A 21,004-nucleotide genomic window follows, 5' to 3' on the forward strand; every position below is an offset into this window, starting at 1 on the left:
AAAAAAACTAAATTAACAATGATTTAATGCTGAAAAGCAATAAAAGAAGAAAACTTCCAAGGCAGTGAATAGTTTTGGCTGGCACTGTGTTTAATTTGCAGAATCAGGTCAGCACAACTCTGCCTTTTGAGATCAACATGTTTTTTTTTTTGACTAATAGGACTTCTTTTCAGAGCTGGGTCATTTTGACAGTACAAAAGCTGCAAAAATACTAACAGTATGGCGTACATTTTTAATTAAATCCCCACCCTGTTTTCAGATGCAGCCATATCCTGAACGAGGTGGGTGAGCCGAGGGTTTTCCGTCCACGGGACAAGGACGAGATGGTGAAGAAGGTGATTGAACCCATGGCGTGCGACGGCCTGAGGACCATCTGTGTGGGATATCGTGACTTTCCCAGCGATCCTGAGCCCAACTGGGACGACGAGAACAACATCCTCAATGACCTCACAGCCATCTGCGTCGTCGGAATAGAGGACCCTGTCAGGCCAGAGGTAGGAGAGTGTGAGATATTTTAGTAATATACCGAGAGGAGAGTGAGCAAATGGTCTATACCTGCAGCTGTCAGCAGCTGGTGTGCCTTTGCTGTAACTTTCAAGCAATATCACGGAAGCAGATAAGGTTGAAAGTATTACATCTTCAGTGGAATAGAATATTATGTTTTAGATTTGTATCTCATCAGTCCAGTTTGTGTTTGCTGTTCCACCCTAGGACACATAAAAACGACACTTTATTGATCATCCACAATTTTCTTACATTTCAACTCCTGGGATTGTTAATAAATATCTCTAATTTTGCACAGTTAATACACATTTCCTGTAGAAGCCCAGATTTGAACGCCTAAGCATTTCTATGGAGTTTCGTTGCTTCAATTCAGCTCCTTTCTTGTATTCACGTCCTTACACGTTGACCGCATTCTCTCGAATATTCAAGACAAATTTCTCCTAAGGGAGACAATAAAGGCTAATCAAATCTAATCTAATCCAATAAAATCGCCCCCTTGTTTATATGGAACTTGGGAAAAATGTGTACAAGCTGAAAATTTTTAATTTAATGTAATTTCAGGGAAACAAAACAACCCTATTAGTGAACATTTACTGGTTTGATGGCTGTTTTATTACATTAAGATTTAAGCTTTGTACACTGGCGGGGCTGCATGTTATCTCAGTATTGATTCCGATATGAGATCTAAACACGTGGAGCTGTGGGAACATGAAGTGGACACAGTAACAAGACTCTAGTGGCAAGTAGCAGCCTGCACAGTGAGCTGACGGAGACGGATCATCTGTCATTCGCAGGGCTTGACCCAAGGATGTAACTAAATGCACACTTTAGATGGGACTTGAGACTTCTGACATGCACTGCTCAGTTTTCATACATTGATAATTTTACAATATGACATTATAGCGTGCGATATGTGTGTGTTTTGGTTACAGTATTGTACATTGTAAAAAGACTATAACATTTGAAGTAATGATAATCATTCTAAAAAGAGATATATTGCATTGGGTCCTCAAATATACAAATACTGGTTGAATTCTAGACATATTGTGCATGGAGACATGCAACTGTATATTAGATATTGAGGAATGGACCTGCAATCCTTTTATGTGAAAGAGGTGAACTTTTTAAGGCCACATGTGTGAAGAATAGGTGGAGTGAAGCATATTTATTAAAGTTGACAGTACCTTACTTAACTGTCATATTTCCATTTTATACTTTCACATTACCAAAATGGAAATGATTGTTGCTTTTCTAAATTCATCTCTTGGCTGTGTTTAGTTGGGATTTTTACATCCACACTAAAATAAGTAAAAAATGATCACAAAATACCCCTCTTTTGGGTTAAAATCTCTCAGCCAGTTTGATATTATTCTCAAGGATTTTACATCCATACCTACTTAAATGTGGTTTCTTTCCCTATATGGTAATGATTTTTTTATATGTGTTTGGAAGAGAGATCTGGCAAGTTATTTGTTGCAGTGGAAAAAAAGGAAATTGGCAGGAAAAGAAATGTATTTATCTGTATTATAACCAAGCTTATTAGTCAGGAAATTACTGACTGTGTGGTGCTGGGTCATCTGCAAAAGAGATTTTCTGTGGCGTGGGCATAGTCTGACTGGGTCAAATCACTGTATCTCCAAAATGTCAAGTTTTCAAGAAAAGTTTTAGTGAAGTTTAAAGGTCGGGAAGAATAGACCCAACCTGAAGAAATAGGTTTGGAGACACTCTATGATGTATGAACTCAGCAGTGACAATGTAATTCAGAGTTCAAGTACTTAAACAGCAAAAAGTCATTAAATTATAGTAACAGCAGTCATGATGATGATAATAGTGATAATCTATATTAAGGCATGCTAAGGTAACACTATGAAAGGAATCATTCTTTGCATTAAAAAATCTCCTTTTGATACACTACTTTTGATTGTGCATTTTAATGCTAGTGATCTGAATTCATTATCTGTTATATTATGCTTATACATTTGGGTCAATATATAATTGTGGGACTTTTTGTAACACAGTTGACAGGTATCATAGTTGACATTTATGCTGTTTTCAAGCCTGCAATCGACATGGCCGCCTACACCCAAACAATGCATAGCATTTTTACAGAAATATTCTTTTAAATATTATATATACAGTTGAGTAAAATTGAAATTGAAAGTTATTTATAAAGATATTGTAGTAAATCTGTTGCATGCGGAAAAAAAAAAGGTGTTTTTGAATGGGGTAACTTAATTACAAGCGATTTCTCGGACACAGATACAATTTGTTAGCCTAGCCACGCTAGACAACCCACGGCAACAAATTTAATTCTCTGCCAGGGTGGGTCTAGTTACCCTCGGTAAGCCTCGAGGTTGGATGCTCCTAAAACTGGCTGACAAATCACTATGAAGTGTAGAGTCAGAAGGCGGGCGTAACTAAGTGACGACAGAGGCGCGACGATTCTGACAGAAACAACCGGAAACCATAGAAACAAGGACAGACAAATAGATGGCTACACACAATAAACAGTTATCTTTCGACTCGGCGGTGTTTGCACTGCCGCTACTCATAACTGCCGCAATCTTTCGGCAATGGATGGCGATTTCCTTTTGTCGTAGATGATCGACGAATAGGACAGGACGCCAACAATTCTTAAATTCTTACAACAAAAACGACAACAGTCGTTGAGCTCCATTAGCACCGACTCTGAATAATCTTTCTGTTAACATGTCTGTAATATACCTGAGCTTCACCCATTGACTGTATAAATAAGGCTTCACGAACTCCCGCATCCTCTGATTTCCGGTGCTCTTGGAACTACATCAGCCTATTTGTTGTGCTGATTGGTTGTATACCTACCCAATTGCTGCAGAGTGATTTGAAAGACAACCTTTAAACCCGCCTCCCTCCCTGTCGAGAGTTCCTAGACCCTTGTGTCTTCAGACCTGGGTCTAGCGCAGCTAGGCTAACAATTTGTTATTTTCCATATGAAATTTGATATATTGCCAAAAATGAAATCTCTGTCATGATTATCTCAACTTAACAAAAAGAACACAATCACAACTATTTTTGAATAATAACATTTTGTTATTGTTTAGCTAATTAGAAGGTGGTTGTTAAATTTGGATGGTTATTTAGTTGACATTTTAATGACATCCAGTCATTTTTTATTAATAAATGATTGTTTCCATAATAAATAATTATGATTTATGATATTTTGATTTTTTATTCAATTGTTCTTTGTGTATATGTTGTGTTTTTTATTTTTTTTATGTACTGTTTTTTGCTCTTATCTGGACCACTGTGTCTGTAATAAAGTTTAGATAGATAGATAGATAGATAGATAGATAGATAGATAGATAGATAGATAGATAGATAGATAGATATATGGGATTTGTAAAGTCATGATCATAATGAACGAAAAAACATACATTTTTTACTTTTAATAAAAATATATGCAAGCTATATCCCATGGACTTCAAAAGTACCTCAATTATATACTGACCCATTTATTTTGATTGAAGGACATTACCTTGTAATTCAGAATGTTTTCATGGTCTTTGAATTCTTTGGCATTGTAAATATTTTAGAGTGTATTTCTTGTAAACAATAGGAGTAATATAATTGGAAGAAACTGTTATCTGTACAGTAGGAAAACTGACCTCACTTGACAGCTCCAGTGAAGTAGAGGGAAGCAGGAAACTAACTGACTACTGCATTATTCAACTTCTTCCTTTCATCTTTTTTCCATCCCCCTCCTCGCTCTCCAACAGTGTCTCTCATTCAACCTTTCCCCAACATGTTTTCTCCTTTCCACCTCTCACTGTATTGTCAGGTTTGGCTTTCGCCTTACTCTGGTTGCTTGCTTTCTCCGTTGACTTTCCCTGCACCTGCTTTTCTCTCTGTCATTTCCTCTCTGTCTTTCTGTCTAAAGCTGAGTTAAGTAAGAATCTTAATTGAAAAACTGCAAATAATCTAATGAAAAATTTAAGAAGTTAACAAGAAAATGCTCTTCTATCACAGAAAACAGAGTTGCAAATTTAAAAAATCACAAGAAATTTCGAGTAAAAATGCTAAATATTGACATTTATGATCTGTAAATTCACAATAAAACAATATTGCAGCCCTTCACATTGCAACAAAGCCTGGAAATGGGAAGAATTCATTTTTTTCTTCCACCTAAGAAGCCACTTAGCATCTGACATTTTTGATGACCGATGTGGAAAAGCAGTGCGCAGAACACCGCTGCACTCCAGCAGCATCTTTCCAGGCCTCTTGCTAACACCGGCTAATACTGGAAATGAGATGACTTTCCCCTCTGCTAAAAAGGTCACACAGAGTGGTAAACATGTTTTTTTTGTTTGTTTATTAGTCCCTAATTTCTTCCTCCAGAATGTGATGTTCTTTTAATAACTGGCTGCTCTGTAGGGTTGCCCCCAGAGAGACGAGCGAGAAGAGAGGAGGGAACGAGAGAGGAGCAGGGAATGAAAGAGAGATAGCGACCGAGAAATATAAACAGATTCAAAATCAGATTCATGTCAGAGGGATGACAGAACGCAGGAGGAGGAGGAGGAAGAGGGGGAGGACGGGTAAGGAGAGAAATGGAGGAAAACGAGAGTGTAACCAGATCCATATTGGAGACACGAGAGCCTTGTTTTTCAGTCTCACCTACTATCCTCCTACCCTCTTCCTCTGTCGGGCCAGATTGTATTTTTAATAAGCCTCCACTCTTCTCTTCACCTCCTCTTTCCGATGACCAGTCAACTAGAGCGGTGGGAATCCAAAGAAAATGAGAGTCAAAATGAAATAAATAAATAAACAACAGAGATGACAGACAGGCAAACGGGAACTTGATATCTTAATAAGAATGACTCAGTGTGAGAAGAAAAAGCAGAATGTATTGACTTGCCCTTCTTGCCACAATATTTACGAGAAGCACTTCTTTACCTTGTCAAATCGTGTTGCTTATAATATAAATACTAATTTAACATGAGTAGTACACCAGCATTTGTACCACTACTGATGTTGACTGGCTTCTAAATGCATATTTGCGATTATATTATTCTTACTTTCAGAAAATTTTTAACCTCTTTGACTTTTTCATCCAAGTATTACTGTGAGTAGGCTGAATATTTGTGTGTAGTTTTGCATAAGTGAGGAGATGAAATCTTTTTACCAATTTAAATATTGCAGTGAAATTTGCACATGCATTTATTGCCTTAATGATTTTTCCCACATTGTACATTTTAATATGTAGGATCATATTTTTTCTATGCAGCTGCCGTTGAGCTGAAGTTACGCCGTCCTATGCAGACTAAACTTACATGTTTCTGTTTGTTCAACCTCCAGCTCATTTAAGATTTTCACTCCTACGCTGGCTGGATTTTCTTTGTAATCTGCTCCCTTTAAATGAGTTAATTCCTTTATGCTCATACATGAGCATGCTTCATTTGGCACTTTAATGTACAATACATTTGTGGAATCATCCATCCCATGCTGCATTGTGTGTCTATGTGGGCGTGTACATCTGCGTGTTTGTGAGTACAAACATGCTCCCTTGTGTATGTGCAAGAAGTGGCTATGAGTGTGAAGTGGAAAGTATACAGCTTCCTACCTCTGTGTGTGTGTGTGTGTGTGTGTGTGTGTGTGTGTGTGTGTGTGTGTGTGTGTGTGTGTGTGTGTGTGTGTGTGTGTGTGTGTGTGTGTGTGTGTGTGTGTGTGTGTGTGTGTGTGTGTGTGTGTTACCAATATGTGTGTATAAGATAGAGAAACATAGAGTGTAGGCCTGCATGTGTAAATTCATTTGATTTGTTGTTACTGTATATGCACACATTTGTTTATGTGTGGGTTTGGAGAGAGCACACCTTGCCCACACTGACCTTTGCCTGCAAGAAGATGTGTTTCTGAATTAATACTCTGCATTTGCTCGCTGCTTCTACCGCAGATCAATCTCCATATGCTAATATCTCCCTGTTAATCTACTAGACTACTGTCTAGAAGAAAAGAACTTTGATAGCATGCCTCATTATGCATCTTGTGCATAGAGTAAAAAGCAGATAAAGGCAGCAGAATTCTTTTATGATTAAATGAACTATGAAATGAAATGATGGAGGTTTTTTTATGTGTCCCTTTTATGTATGTGTGTGTTTTGTCAGGGACTGCAGTATTCTTAAAGCCACTATATTCATTATTTTTATATTAACACTATATCGCATGACTGCCTGTATGTGAAAGGGATCATTCATAGAGCAGTTTCCCTCTGTTCATTATAGTAGATAAATCTTGTTTTTGTTTATCAGCAGACAGCTCTTTGCAGTAATGAAGCTCTTGTTGCCAACCGTGGACACGCCACAAAAGACAGAGTAAATAATAAGGTTAGGAGATGGTGGAGCCCAAAACCAGAGAGATGACTAGTGGAACTTGGATTTGCATTAATCTAATAGCCAGAAGGGAAACTTCAAATGAATACTAGTGTCTCTGTCTGCTGTATGTATCAGAGGGCAACTTTTTACTAAAAAAATTGCAAAATTAACTTGTGATGCTATGCCAGTTTTATATTTAAGGTTTCTTCTGCTAGCCAAAACGTGGACAAAACCAGTTATTACAAGTTTTAAACAAATTGTTGTGTGTCATGTTATATATGTACGCCTCTGTTCAGTTTGCATTTGTGCTTACGTGTCACTATTTAGGTGCCCGATGCCATTCAGAAGTGTCAGCGTGCAGGCATCACAGTGCGAATGGTGACAGGAGACAACATAAACACAGCCAGGGCCATAGCTATCAAATGTGGCATCATCCACCCCGGAGAGGACTTCCTCTGCATCGATGGCAAAGAGTTCAACAGAAGGATCCGCAACGAGAAAGGAGAGGTAAAACCAACTACTTTCACGTACAGAGAGGTACAGAGACTGAGGGAAACTAGAAAATAAGAAAGAAAAACACCAAAACTGCATCCACTTGTCTTTCTATTTCCATGTTTGTGTCTGTCTGTGGACATTCTTGTACATCATTTACAGGTGGAACAGGAGCGTATTGACAAGGTTTGGCCAAAACTCCGAGTCCTGGCCCGATCATCCCCAACCGACAAACACACACTCGTCAAAGGTGAATTGGTTGAAGAATCACTGTTCATTTTAAAACTTTTTTTTCTAACATTGTTTTCTGTTAGATCAATATGCATTACAGTGGATATTACTATGATGTGCACACAGAGATCAACTGAGATCAGTGCATGTGCACTTCTGCCTGTGCTGCTGTCTTTATGTGTCCACGTGTCTTTGACAGGCATTATTGACAGCACTATGGTCGACCAGAGGCAGGTGGTGGCTGTGACAGGAGATGGAACCAATGATGGACCTGCTCTAAAGAAAGCTGATGTCGGGTTTGCCATGGTAAGCAACCGCCCTGTTTTGTTTGTCTGTTGGTTTGTGTCTTTTTGTTTCTTTCTCGTATTCTTGTGAGACTGATCTCAGTCAAAATCTGCAGAGGTCCTCTTCACCTCTGCAGTATTTAGGGTTTGTTTGTTTTTTTCTCTCAGGCACTCTGCCTCTGGCTGTGTAGATCAGAAGCTCCCCCTAGTGGATTTCTATTGTCACACACTTTCCCTGCAGTGGATTCCTCAGACTATTAAAAAATAAATATTAAAAGAAAGAGGTTTTGACAGTTCTTTCTGTGAATCATAACTTGATATATTTACTTGCTCTGTTCTAGGGTTGGTTCTCTCTATTTCGGCTTCCCTTCACAGTTTATTGCTGAGGTTCATCCTCCTGTTCAAACTGGATGTTTTGACTATTTGTCCTTTATATTTACTCTGCATTTTGATTTCTGCACACTTGCAGAACCACATTTTACACACTCCAAGTCATACCATGTGATATTACAATTGAGTATTTTTAGAAGGCCTCTCCGAGCCATTTTACCACAAGGCTAGGCAATTACTGACGCCCCCCTGACTCCAATCCTTGGTTGTCAATCTCTGGTTGAAGGTGTAGCTTACTAGGCTGGCCATGTCCACTGTGTTCCTTTATGATTCTGTGCAAAATTAATTTTATGTGTGTATGCATGAATGTACTCTGTCAGGAGGACATTGCCTCAGGCTGATATTTCAAGCCTAATGAAACACACTGCATGGATTTTTCAGTGGAGCACACTCACAAAGATGTCCTCATAAGTATTTTCCCACTTTAATTCGCAAACACAAACTTGTCCAAATGCAGTGACCCCTTTAGAAGATGTTACACACTGCTACTCATACTATCACATACATCTGGCATAATCTAGAATGAGCGTCCTGCTCCTCTCATAAATATGGAGCCTCCTCTCATCAAACCAACATGCACTCACTCTCTAATTAGTCTTCATCATTATCAACCACCAGAGCTGACTCATGTCTAGACTCCAGTTTTGTCAAGTGCCTGTGGAATCGATTAAGATAAATTTCTATTTTTATGATGATGCAGTTTGATGAAATATATAATCGAGCTGTGAAATCGAAGACCCCAGGTTCTCTCTGATGGCAGCTTATCATTGCTCTTCCAGGGTATTGCCGGTACAGATGTGGCCAAGGAGGCATCAGATATCATTCTAACTGATGATAACTTCAGCAGCATCGTGAAGGCCGTCATGTGGGGCCGAAACGTCTACGACAGCATCTCCAAGTTTCTTCAGTTCCAGCTGACTGTCAATGTTGTGGCCGTCATAGTGGCTTTCACTGGCGCCTGCATCACACAGGTCAGAGGGATTCAAATGTTTGTATTAGCAGCTATTTGTATTGAAAACATTGCCAAATGGTGCTGAGACAAACATCCTCATGAATGGATGTAATTGATCAAATATCTAGTGAAAGAAGCTAAACAGTTGCTTAATTAGAAAATAAAGATAATCCTTGTTTCGGAAAAAAGTCAATTCAGTTACAATAACCAGTGCTTGCTACTAATTACTTTCCACTCTTGGTGTGAAATAAAGTTACTGGTTCCTAATATCAGTTTCTGTTCTGTTTCCCAGGACTCCCCCCTGAAAGCAGTGCAGATGTTGTGGGTGAATCTGATCATGGATACTTTTGCATCTCTGGCTCTGGCGACAGAACCTCCCACAGAGTCTCTGCTTAGGAGGAAGCCATATGGTCGCAATAAGCCTCTGATCTCCAGCACCATGACAAAGAACATCCTCGGACATGGAGTCTATCAGCTCATTATCATCTTCACACTGCTCTTTGTTGGTAAGTGCAGTCATTTTGCTCTCATGCTAATGACATGACACTGTGCAGGTTCAGGGTCAATGACGTCAAACTGTCTCCTTTTCTTTCTTTTTTAATCCCTATAGGTGAGCAGATCTTTGACATTGACAGTGGCCGTAACGCTCCTCTCCACTCTCCTCCCTCTGAGCACTACACCATCATCTTCAACACCTTTGTTATGATGCAGCTGTTTAATGAGATAAACGCCCGCAAAATCCACGGAGAGAGGAATGTTTTTGATGGCATCTTCAGGAACCCCATCTTCTGCTCCATTGTTTTTGGCACATTTGCTGTACAGGTAAGAAAATGCAGATTTCTTGATTGTATTAATTATTAAATGTCGGTTCCTAATTGTCATACCGTAGATAAGGCCTGTCAAAGTAGTTGAACTTTTTTTTTTCTCATAAGTGCAGTAAGTGAAAGCCATTTTCTGTTGTCTGCATGTTCACCCTTTACGGTTTGCTTTGTATAGATTGTGATTGTGCAGTTTGGAGGAAAGCCATTCAGCTGTCAGCCTCTGGACCTGGAAAAGTGGATGTGGTGTGTTTTCCTCGGGCTGGGAGAGCTTGTGTGGGGACAGGTAACAAGCCAGCTCATGTGTTTCTCAGCCTTTTGATCCCTGCTTTGCTTGTTTTCTTTCTGTTATTCCAGTTTACAGACACACGCTGTGGATTTCCTTTTGACTCAGCACTCTGTCTTCTCTGTGGGTTAGGTGATAGCCACCGTACCTAATAGCAGGTTGCGCTTCCTGCGGCGGGCGGGCCAGCTAACTCAGAAAGATGAGTTACCAGAGGAGGACGTTAATGAAGAAAATGAGGAGATCGATCACGCGGAGAGAGAGCTGAGGAGAGGACAGATCCTCTGGTTCAGGGGACTCAACCGCATTCAGACTCAGGTGAGGACATGTGATATGCACAGTTTAAATCTCATGTTGTATTATTTGTTTCAGTTCACAGAGAGGTTTTAATGGATTTATTTGACCTAAAAATATATATCAATGCTAAATAGTACTTGAGATTTTTATTTAAACAAGTTTATGTAAAAAAACAAAACAAAACACCAAGCACTGATTATTTCACGTATGATGTTTTCTGAAATGGCTTTTTCTTTTGTCGTCCATCTATGTAGGTCACCTCAGACATAACCTGTAAAGTTTACCACTAAGATGAAATGCTAGACAATATTACATGTTGTTAATGTTAGTCAGTCACAGTCTTAAGGTCATTTTTATCTCAAGATGACTCATTTAGGAACATGAAGATGCAGCTTTCCCTCACTGGACAGCGACGATCACCGTTGTGGACCAGTGGAAGAATGACAATCAAACCTCTGAGTGAAATACAACTGAAATTAGTAGAAGTGTTGTTGCCACTGTGATGAGCTCTGCAGACCGGTATCACTGTGATATTCCAGATAGTGTGGCTTCATCTCACTGATGTGTCATTGGTGGTCCTGGGTGAAGCTATCCCATGAAATGATACCATGGACATCTTACAGATGCAGCCAAACATAGTAAAGAGACTGTTAAAAACCAACAAAAAAACAAGTCAGTTTGGATGTCTACCCAAATTTCTAAACCTTATTTTTCTTGTGATTCCTGAATTTCATTGTGTTAAGATGACATGACTCAGCATGCATTAGATGATGTAATTGGCTGCATCTGTGCATTTTTATATTTTACATCAGCTAGTCTTTTAAAGAGTTGAATCACCCAAATGACAGAAAAATTAATCATTTCACTTAAATATGTAACCATGTAGATAGTTCAGCTTTATTTGCCCAAGTGCTTTCCAGATACTCAGTGCAAAACTATTCAATATAGGTGAAATTTTCTCTTCTTTTTTCCCCTGTGGTGCAAACATTTTGCTACATTTTGTAAAAATCTTCAAAACATAATTTCTTTGCCCCAAACAAAATACTTGATCACTTGTACTCTTTTGCTGGGGGATGAAATTCTGAAAAACTGGGCAAGTAAACCTTAAACTGTCTACATGGCTGCTATTCAAGGTATTTGCTTTTCCTTTTTAGTTAATTTGGGTGAGGCAACTCGTTAGGTCAGACTCACCATGTTGTTGTGGGGATACTCCACCCTGGCCTTTAGCTGTCCCCCCCATCGTGTCATGACTGAGACACTGTACTCCCTTTTACCACCGAAGTCACCCAGCCAGTCAACCTGTGTTGCCATTTGGTCTGTGTCACTCTGAGCAGCCATTTGTCCTCTCCTGTCCCGCTCTCCTCCCACAGATTGAAGTAGTCAACACCTTCAAGAGTGGCACCTCCTTTCAGGGGGCGGGGGCTCTGAGACGCCAATCATCCACCACCAGCCAGACCCAGGATGTAACCAATGTTTCTAGTCCTAGTCACGTGTCCTTGTCCAATGCCCTTTCCTCTCCTACAAGCACTACTGCTGCTACTGCTCCTCCCACTACTGGCCGTGAGTCAGAACTCTGTCAGACTGCTTCTCTGCTCTCTTTGCTTCAGGGGTGCCATCCTGTCATGAACCAAAAGTTCGTTTTCTCCGTCTATTATAATTTTAAAACAAATCACAATGACAGTTTTGAGGTTGGCATCTCTGAAGATTTTCTCTCTTGCTATCTGCCTTTTTCACTTTCTCTCTTTCTTCTGTCTTTTTGCTGTTCATACTGGATTTCAAATTCATCTTGATATCTCCTTCCATGGTTGGGTGTACTGTCCTCTCATTGGTGAATGTGTGTTTGTTTCCCCAGAGTGCTAGGAGCGCAGGACTAAGGGTGATACCCACGGCGTGACATTTCAGGTTGTGAGTTTGTCTCCCTCTGCTCATCCCTCCCATCCATCATCCCATCCCTCAGTCCTCTCATTTTAATGTCTTGACAGACATTGGTGTGAACTAATTCCAATCAACTCACCAAGGGACTGAGTAACATTCAAGTATAAGTTGCAATGTATTTTTATCTGTGAGTTCGCTGCTGATGTGGCGAATCACCCTGACGGACTTGAGATAAAGCAAATTGTAACTGCTAATTCATGTGTTTTCCAGCTGACACAACATCTGCAATGGCGAGAAAACATTAAGGAAGCTGCTTTATGTGTAGCTTAAAATACCTTAAAGACAGGTTTTTGTTTTAATTCAAAACGGGATCCAGGAACTAAAACATCTTCTATCTATTTATCTCTCACACACGTGTACACACTCCTCTGTCTTGACTTAATCTGTACCTGCTTGATGAAAATCAAATGAAACTCTGTGCTTACAATGTGTGGACTGGAATGGGAGGGGCAGGAGAACCACCACAAGGCAGCACTGTGCCAAGAATTCATCCCGTCTTGTCGCTTCATACTGTCGGTGTAGTTGACTGTCATGTTGCCATAGTTACGAACAAAGATCCTCTGCAGCACCAGCAACGTAAATTCAACTCCCCACCCCTCTCTGACACCCCATCAGTGTTACTTGTCAGACATCCTGTCACATGTACTCATCCAGACAGGCTCCTCTTATTATTATTTTTTTATCTGTTTTGTCTCCTTATACCCTATTCTGCCACACTGAATACTGTAACAGTACGACAGTATGTAAAATATATACAATATCCTGATACATTCTCAAACCTAATATCTTTGAGACCCTTTCTTCTTCACCTGTCATGCGTAAAGTAAAAAAAAAAATTGCACTAGGTTGCGTATTTTTATTTGTTAGTAACTATATTTTGATAGATGTTGAAACTAGCATTTGTTTTAGCACAGCCCCTCAAAGAACGAGAAAAATCTGCACTATGTGAGATTGTATTGTAAAGATTTCTGACAGACCAAGAAGCAATTTTCATTCAAAATATTTAGCGCCAAAGTGATCCATGAGAAAACATCTTTAACATTCAGGTCATTTATCAACCAACAGCACAAAACATTCACGTTACAGCTTTGCAAATGTGAGGATTCACTGTTTGCTCTGTTTTCTATCAATATAAATCGATTATAGTTGGGTTCTTGGTCATTGGTTGAGCAGACGCAACAGCTTCAGGATGACGTTCTTAGATTGTGAAAATAGTAATTTTTTTGTTTTTACTATTTTCAGGTATTTTATAGACTCACCGTGAGAAATACTGGTTATTTAATCAGCCTAAAATACTTGTATCTGCCAATATGTATAGTTTGGAATTGGAAACACTTTGCTTTAATAAAAAGGTATTTAAAAAAAAGCATTCCAATATCTGTTAGATCATGTATTACAGTGGCACTTGGATAAAATAAACAATAAAGGTCCTTAAAAACGTTCTTTTATTATATACGTACCCCTGAGTGTTGACAGGATTCAGTTTCCTGTAAAACATAAAGGCATCAAATGAGTCTTCCACATCCTAAGTGTCAACATTTTGACAATACTGCACATGCAAACAAGGCTTTGATTACAACAACACCCTCTACCGAAATAAACCAGTACACAGCTACTTGTTTAGCGTCAATAAATGGTCACATAGTTGGTTGGGACTTATACTTGAGTGTTTACTTAGATGTGCATGGAGTTGAGAACCTGCTTTGACCGTCAGACCTCTGGCAATAAAACTATTCTTTTCATTATTCACCTCCCCGTGTTTTGTGTCAGCAGTCTGTGTGGCCCCTTCTTCACAGTCCTGTTGTCTTGTTGCATGTAGTTTTTGTTTACCTCCTGTTAAGTTTCCGTGTTCATAATATTTTAACCTGCTGTGTTTGCTTGTTGTCTAAATGCCACCAGTTTTTTTGGGGATGTGTTGTTTTCCTGTGAATTTCACACTGCAATGCTTGTGTTGAGCCAGCCTCATGCAGACTTGACTCTCTCCATTGCCCTGTTGGGGACCATGCTTTACCCACCCTGTGCTATATTTGTGTGTTTGTGTGTCCTATCCAGAGTCTGTGTGGATATTGCCCCAGACAGTGTTCTGGTACCTCCAGAAGTTTTCAAACCACCTGATTGGATCTCTCAGATCTAACCTCCTTCCTTCTTACTGACCTCGTCCACCAGATTTCTTCAAACTTGCATGTGATATTCTCCTTTAATTTTTTCTGTGAGCATTCCATTTATTAACGTGGCTTGTTTCTAGGTATACAGCACATTGGACTAAAGCGTATACTTACAACGAGCGTTTGTGTTGCTTTGTTTTTTCTGGAAATGTATGATTTGGTTGTGTTTTTTTACGATTGTGTTCCTCACAGTTTTCCTTAGTGCACGCCAAAATTGAGTGACTTGTGAACAGTAGTCATCTTGTGAAAGCAGAACACAGACTGCAGTTGCCTTCTCTCTTGCTTCTCCGTCACCTTCTCTTCCCTCTCCACCTCCTTATCCTCAAATTAGAGGATCCCTCCCTCTTCTGTGTCCCTCCTTCCTCTGACTTCCCTCTTTTCTCTCATCCCGAGGGTCCGTCCAACCCTTCCACTTCGTCCTCCGACATCACCTCTCATCGCTTTTTTTTTCTTCTTCTTTTTCGTCCCTTTTTTTCATGACAGATCCGAGTTGTGAATGCATTCCGTAGCTCCCTCTATGAAGGCCTGGAAAAACCAGACTCCAGAACATCCATCCACAACTTCATGACACACCCCGAGTTTAGGATAGAAGACTCCACGCCCAACATCCCCCTCATTGATGACACGGACGATGACTCTGCTCGGAGGAGGAGGAAGTACTCCAGCCAGCCCTCATCCCCTAACAAGAACAACAACGCCATTGACAGTGGCATCAATCTCACCATCGACACCAGTAAATCCGCCGCTTCCTCCAGCCCCGCCAGTCCTCTGCACAGCTTGGAGACCAGCCTCTAACCCTGATCCTACACTCAGCTCTAACCTCTAATATTGTTCCCTCGCAGTCCAGAGGGCGCCTCCTCAAATTCCTCCAGACCTTTAACTGTAACCTTGTCGCCCCCAAAATATACACCTAATTCTCACCTCCCAATCCCCCAATGCACCATTTGCCACCCACACAGGGCGGGTCCTGTGGAAAAACATCCATCTTCCCTCCCCCTCCCTTAACCTTGAGCCCTTAACGCTCCTTTCAAAATGAGGAAAATCTGAATAATATGGCAAGGTGAAAAGAAAAACAAACTAACATACAATCAAAAAAGCGCAACAAAGCCACAAAACCTACACAGCCATCCTGCTTTTGTGGTTGTATGTGTATGGTGGCAGCCGTGGTGGTGTGTATGACTATATGCTTGTACTGGTTAGCATGTACTGTATAAGCGTGCGGCTGACTGCACATATGTATGAACTGTGTCTTTAGTGGCACCGGGAGGAGGACGATGAGGAGGGAGACTCTGCCGAGGAGTGAAAATCGCGAAACAGGACAGACTTTAAAACTCCCCTTACACTCCCTATCCTCAACAATAACATTGTTAATACTGATAATAGTTTAAATTAAATTGAAAAACATTGTTATTATTCTAATTCTGATTCTGATTATTATTGTTATTATTATTGTTGCTCCTGCATGAATGTACATTACCCAAGTTTTATTTAAAAGGGTTTTAATTTTATTGGAGTTCTTTGGTTCTGATGGGCTAGGCCTTCGCAGCGGACTGCAGTTTTAAAGACAGCTTCTCTGATTTCCTGGCCTGCAAAGTTCCCTCTTCTGTGTGGCATGAACATGTACCCGACTGTAAAAATTTATTTCATCCATAAACGGAAATGTGTACCGAGGTGGTAGGGCTCAACTTGCACAGTAGTTTTGCACCTGTCGGAAAAGAGGAACGCAAAATAATAATGATGATAGCATTTATGGGATATATTCTATAAATATAAATACATATAAATATATTTAGAGAGAGTTTATCTTTGTTTGTTGGCATGTTGCCTTGTTCCTGCTTCAATGGCTCAAATTACTTTGACTTATTTATGTCTTAAAGAGAATGTAATTTGTTTACAACCTCGTAGAGATAAACTTCCTGGTTTCTAGAAGGAGGGAGGCGAAGTTGACGCTCAGATGGACCAGAGCTGTGTTGGTGTGTTATTACTGAAAAACCATGTGCTGGAATTTGCCTGCTATCTTGTCAAATAATGTAGATATTTTTAGAGGATTAACAACAAAAAGAAACCAAAATATAATGGGATACATAGTAAATGTGGAATCTTAGTATTACTCTATATGATTGTTGGGATCAAGTTGGAGTGGCTTGCCTTTGGTTTTTCTAAACAGAGGCCTCCTTTTGTGACAGAGGGGGATATTTAATTCTTTTTTTCACTACTTCTTCTCTCTTTTTTTTTAAATTATGTTTTTTTTCTGTGCTTCAGCGCTGGCCTGGGGTCAGGGCTCGTGTCAAAGGCTGATATCAGGACCTTTATAGTGAACTGTCTTCTAGATAAACCTGCTTGTTCAAAGGACTTGATGTTTTAGAAATATGTGTGACCATCGAAAGGCTGCAGTTCAGTCATATTAGAAATTTGCAAAGTTATATTTGGCTTATCTGTACTGCACGGAAATCAGATTTTTTTTCGGAGGGGGGGTGGGTTTCAAACTTGGAATATATTGTGTTGTTTATTTTTTATTTAATTTCAATTTATTTTTGTTTCAAGGAGTTTCTTTTCGTCTAGCAGAGAGACACACGCAGCCCCACAAAGCTGTTGGCATTTTTAACATCTAAAAAAAAAAAAGCAAAAACTGACAAAAAAAAAAAGACAAATTACAACAAAAATGGAATGTTGCTTTGACTCTTTTTCTATATATGAAAAAAAGATTTTCTGCACTATCTGGTTATGAATGAAAACTTCTGTGGTGTAATTCTAGATGTGCTTTTGTGTGTTTTAACCAAGCTTGTCTTCCTGCCGTCACAGAATATACAGTACTCTAGCATCTCAACTGTACTCACTAGTTGTAAACTATTTATTGTGCTTTGACCAATCAGACATTACCAGAGAGAAGTTACATACAGAAGACACATTTACCCAGTCTTATTGCACTCAGAAGGACAAGGCCACCTAACTAGCCTGTACTATTGTTATTTCTATTACTAACCGAAGTCATTGGCAAGCATGACGTGATAGGCTCATTATGCAACTTGAGAAAATTCACAATTTTTCTACTTAAAAAGAATCCTATACACTACGACAGTATATACAATCATTTATCCAAGCAGTTCTACCTTTTTTCTTTTTTATATCCTCCTCCTCTGTCATTTCCCAGCCAATCTGACCATCTTGAGAGGGTGCACAAGCTTTACCAGTCAGCTCAGGCGTGTTGAAAAAGTAACATGGACCATTTGAATAAAAATCTGTCTCTTGTTTAAGTTTGGAAAAAAAAAAAGAAAGAAGAAAAACAGTCTGGATTCTGATATTCTGCTTAGAAGCTGTTGATTTATTTTGTTTCCTTTCCAATGTTTTAACTTGACAATTTATTTGTTTATTTGTCTGTAAAGAATTAATTAAAAATAATAAACAAGACAAAAAACATAACAATAGCATTTTCAATAATAATGTAACGATAAAAAAAAGACTTAAGCCAACATTCTCAAACCACTTTTACATCCAGGAGGACATTGAGCTTTAAGAGGATGCAAAGAAACCGAGTTTAAAAATAATCTTTGTAAATACAGCAATGAGTCCACTGAGGACAGAAACTCCAATGCGGACTGGTGTAAAAACAGGAACTCTTCCTGACTACATGTACCATCATGCACCGCGACGAGTCATACTGCCGACGCAGCTGTTTGGCTGTATGTAATCAATCACTGCTCCTGTCAGAAACTTTTTAACATCGTGATTACATCCGAATCATAACACGTGTTGTAACAACCAATAATTATGTTGATGATGACACCAATGATGATGATGATGATGATGACAATGATGATGCTGATGATAATGATAACGATGATATCAATGATACTTCTTGCAATATACTCTCACCTGCCTCGATGTACTGTATTTAGCAGCATGCAGTTTGTGGAACAAAGAAAAAGAGAAATGCCAACAGATAACTTTTTGGCATACTTAGCCATTTATGGGTAAGTGATTTAAGTGTTCATCTTGTTTTTATGATATTTTTTTTATCTATACAATAATTGTAAATAAAGAACTCAATGTCTTTGTTCATTTAATACTATGCAAAAAGTCATGCTTTTCTGATTGTTACCCACCCTTAATCCTAGAGTGTGTTGCTGGAATGTTTGTGGTCTCAAAAGTCAGTAAAAACAATGTGATGTAAATCATTTTCTAGCTTGAGGAAAAAGTGAAATGATGATGAAAATTATTATTATGATACCATGAGGAGGATGATAACAATGGTGGTGACAGTGATGATAATGATTCTGATGCTGATGCTGATGATGATGATGATGATGATGATGATGAACTGTGACTCTTGCTGCTTTACTGTCCCATTTACCACACTCCTGACAGGAGCGCAAGTGGAAAACATAATAAAAACATACAAAAAAACAACAACAAAACAAAAAAAAAAAAAAAAAGGAAAAATCACTAAATAAATCTCCCAGAGCAGCATGACCCAACATGGTGTGTCCTGGCCCCGTGTGACATGTCCTGTTCTGATTCGTTGTGCTTCACCTTTTGATGTCCACTGTGACTTCAAGTTTTTGTGGGTTTTTTTTCATATTTTATTGTTTTGTTGCAAAAGGGTCTGGTGATAGGAAATGTCTCCAGCTTTTCGATTGATTATACAAAGATTCTCTTGATGTCATATATCGTAAACGAGATGTTGGCAAGCTTTATGACCACTAACGATAAGGTGACACCAGAGCATGCAACGTTTTGATTGTGTAACTGCAACATTCCTGCTTCAGGTCCTGTTTTGGAGTCCTGTTGCCAGTCAATCACTATCTCTCACTTTCACCCTATTCCTGTCTGTCTCTGTTGTCTAAGCAAGGTAGGAAATGATCGCACATCTTCACTGACTTTCCAAGATGCAAGAAGGAAGTCAAAACCTCTGCAACGCTTGTATTATATCAGACAACTATATTGTTTGACCAGTACTTTGACTCAGCTTGTGGCTTTCGTCGGGGTCTCCAAAGTCCCAAGCCAAAACTCCTAACAATAAAGTTGTTCTATATGCCACAAGCATTGCTGGAACTCTGTCAGCACTGTAAAACACTGCAAGCAGGGTCAAATTAATAAAACGTAGGCCTCCCTGCTACCTTTGAGTAAACCAAAGTCATGCCATGAGTTAAAGGTGCCCTTTGGAGTTGTTTTTGCATATCCTCATTGTCTGTGTCTTGGAGGTCTAACAAACACAGTCAAGATAGCTTCCTCAGCATTCTACGTATTTGGAATGGTTTGAATCCTGAATTGTGTACACCCATTTTTACTGGCTTGCAGTCATTTTCGGCGCCTTTATGGGCACATTTTCAACAGCTCTATTTGTCACCAACTGTTGATGGAATAATGTAAAAGCTGCAGCAGAAATGTGGACTTCGTTCTTGGCCATGTGCATGATACAAACAACCGACTGACTCATCTGCCAAAACAGTTCTGCAGGTCATTGCTCAGAAACTCCAGAGAGCATCTTTAAGCTCCACAATGAAATTTGGAGGGAGGAAGATACAGTTTCTCGAGCTTCTGATGGTTGCTTGTTGCTGGGCATCATACCTGACCACACCCAGCTGTGACGCTGGAAGCAGGATTGTTACACTAGAATGGACTTATTTTTAAAATCGGCTCCACTCAAAGAGGTTTTGAATCAATGTTGCTTCTAATGCATGTTTGGGCTTCACTGTGCAGAATGATGTGCACTCAGAGTTTGATTTAAGAAGACTGTTTTCAGATTCATCTGCTGAAAGGGGAAAATTCTCTCAGCTTTATTTTTCCTGCATTTTATTCTGGTCCAAGAGGCATCATGGATGATGTGGAAAGCTGCATCACACCTGCAATGAGAATGGATTTTCATTGTAGCAGGAGACATCTTGCATTTAGAAATTAAAGATGTTTGGAAGCTATGAGTAATTGCAACCTGGATTCAGGGTTATGGAGGCAACATGCATTTCACTTCAGAGATGCTGGATGTGATCAGAGGTGAAACTGGCTTTACACTTTCGACCTGACCTCAATCTGGTATTCGGTTCATCCCTGAAAATAGAGGCAGGACACACTTGTAATATGCTCCACCAAAGAGAGAATTTCAAATTGTTATTTTTCACCCACTTTTGAAGGCCTGAAGAGCTCCCGCTATGCTGTATTGCAAAAGAAAACAGTAGAAAATAATTTAATTTAAAGCAGCAGGATGTTGTTTGCTTCTTTCAGTTAGGGACACCTTCCTGGGAGCAATGTTGTTTATTAGGAATACTGTGTGTTCACTCAGTTACACCTTGAAGCTGCCCATTACAGCAAGTG

General features: G+C 39.4%; 1 protein-coding gene across 1 annotated transcript in view; it reads left to right on the forward strand.

The window, feature by feature from the left end:
* atp2b2 (ATPase plasma membrane Ca2+ transporting 2) overlaps window positions 1-19,135 on the forward strand; it is an 88,082-nt gene extending 68,947 nt beyond the window's left edge. The window contains 10 exon segments of the mRNA XM_022206991.2: window positions 260-494; window positions 7,176-7,355; window positions 7,503-7,590; window positions 7,771-7,877; window positions 9,025-9,216; window positions 9,490-9,703; window positions 9,808-10,019; window positions 10,194-10,301; window positions 10,434-10,616; window positions 15,179-19,135. Coding sequence (XP_022062683.2) covers window positions 260-494; window positions 7,176-7,355; window positions 7,503-7,590; window positions 7,771-7,877; window positions 9,025-9,216; window positions 9,490-9,703; window positions 9,808-10,019; window positions 10,194-10,301; window positions 10,434-10,616; window positions 15,179-15,490 — 1,831 coding nt within the window. The 3' untranslated portion in view covers window positions 15,491-19,135.
* The last annotated feature ends 1,869 nt before the right edge of the window (window positions 19,136-21,004 follow it).

The sequence above is a fragment of the Acanthochromis polyacanthus genome, chromosome 5, assembly GCF_021347895.1.
Source record: "Acanthochromis polyacanthus isolate Apoly-LR-REF ecotype Palm Island chromosome 5, KAUST_Apoly_ChrSc, whole genome shotgun sequence".
Classification (NCBI taxonomy): Eukaryota; Metazoa; Chordata; class Actinopteri; family Pomacentridae; genus Acanthochromis; species Acanthochromis polyacanthus.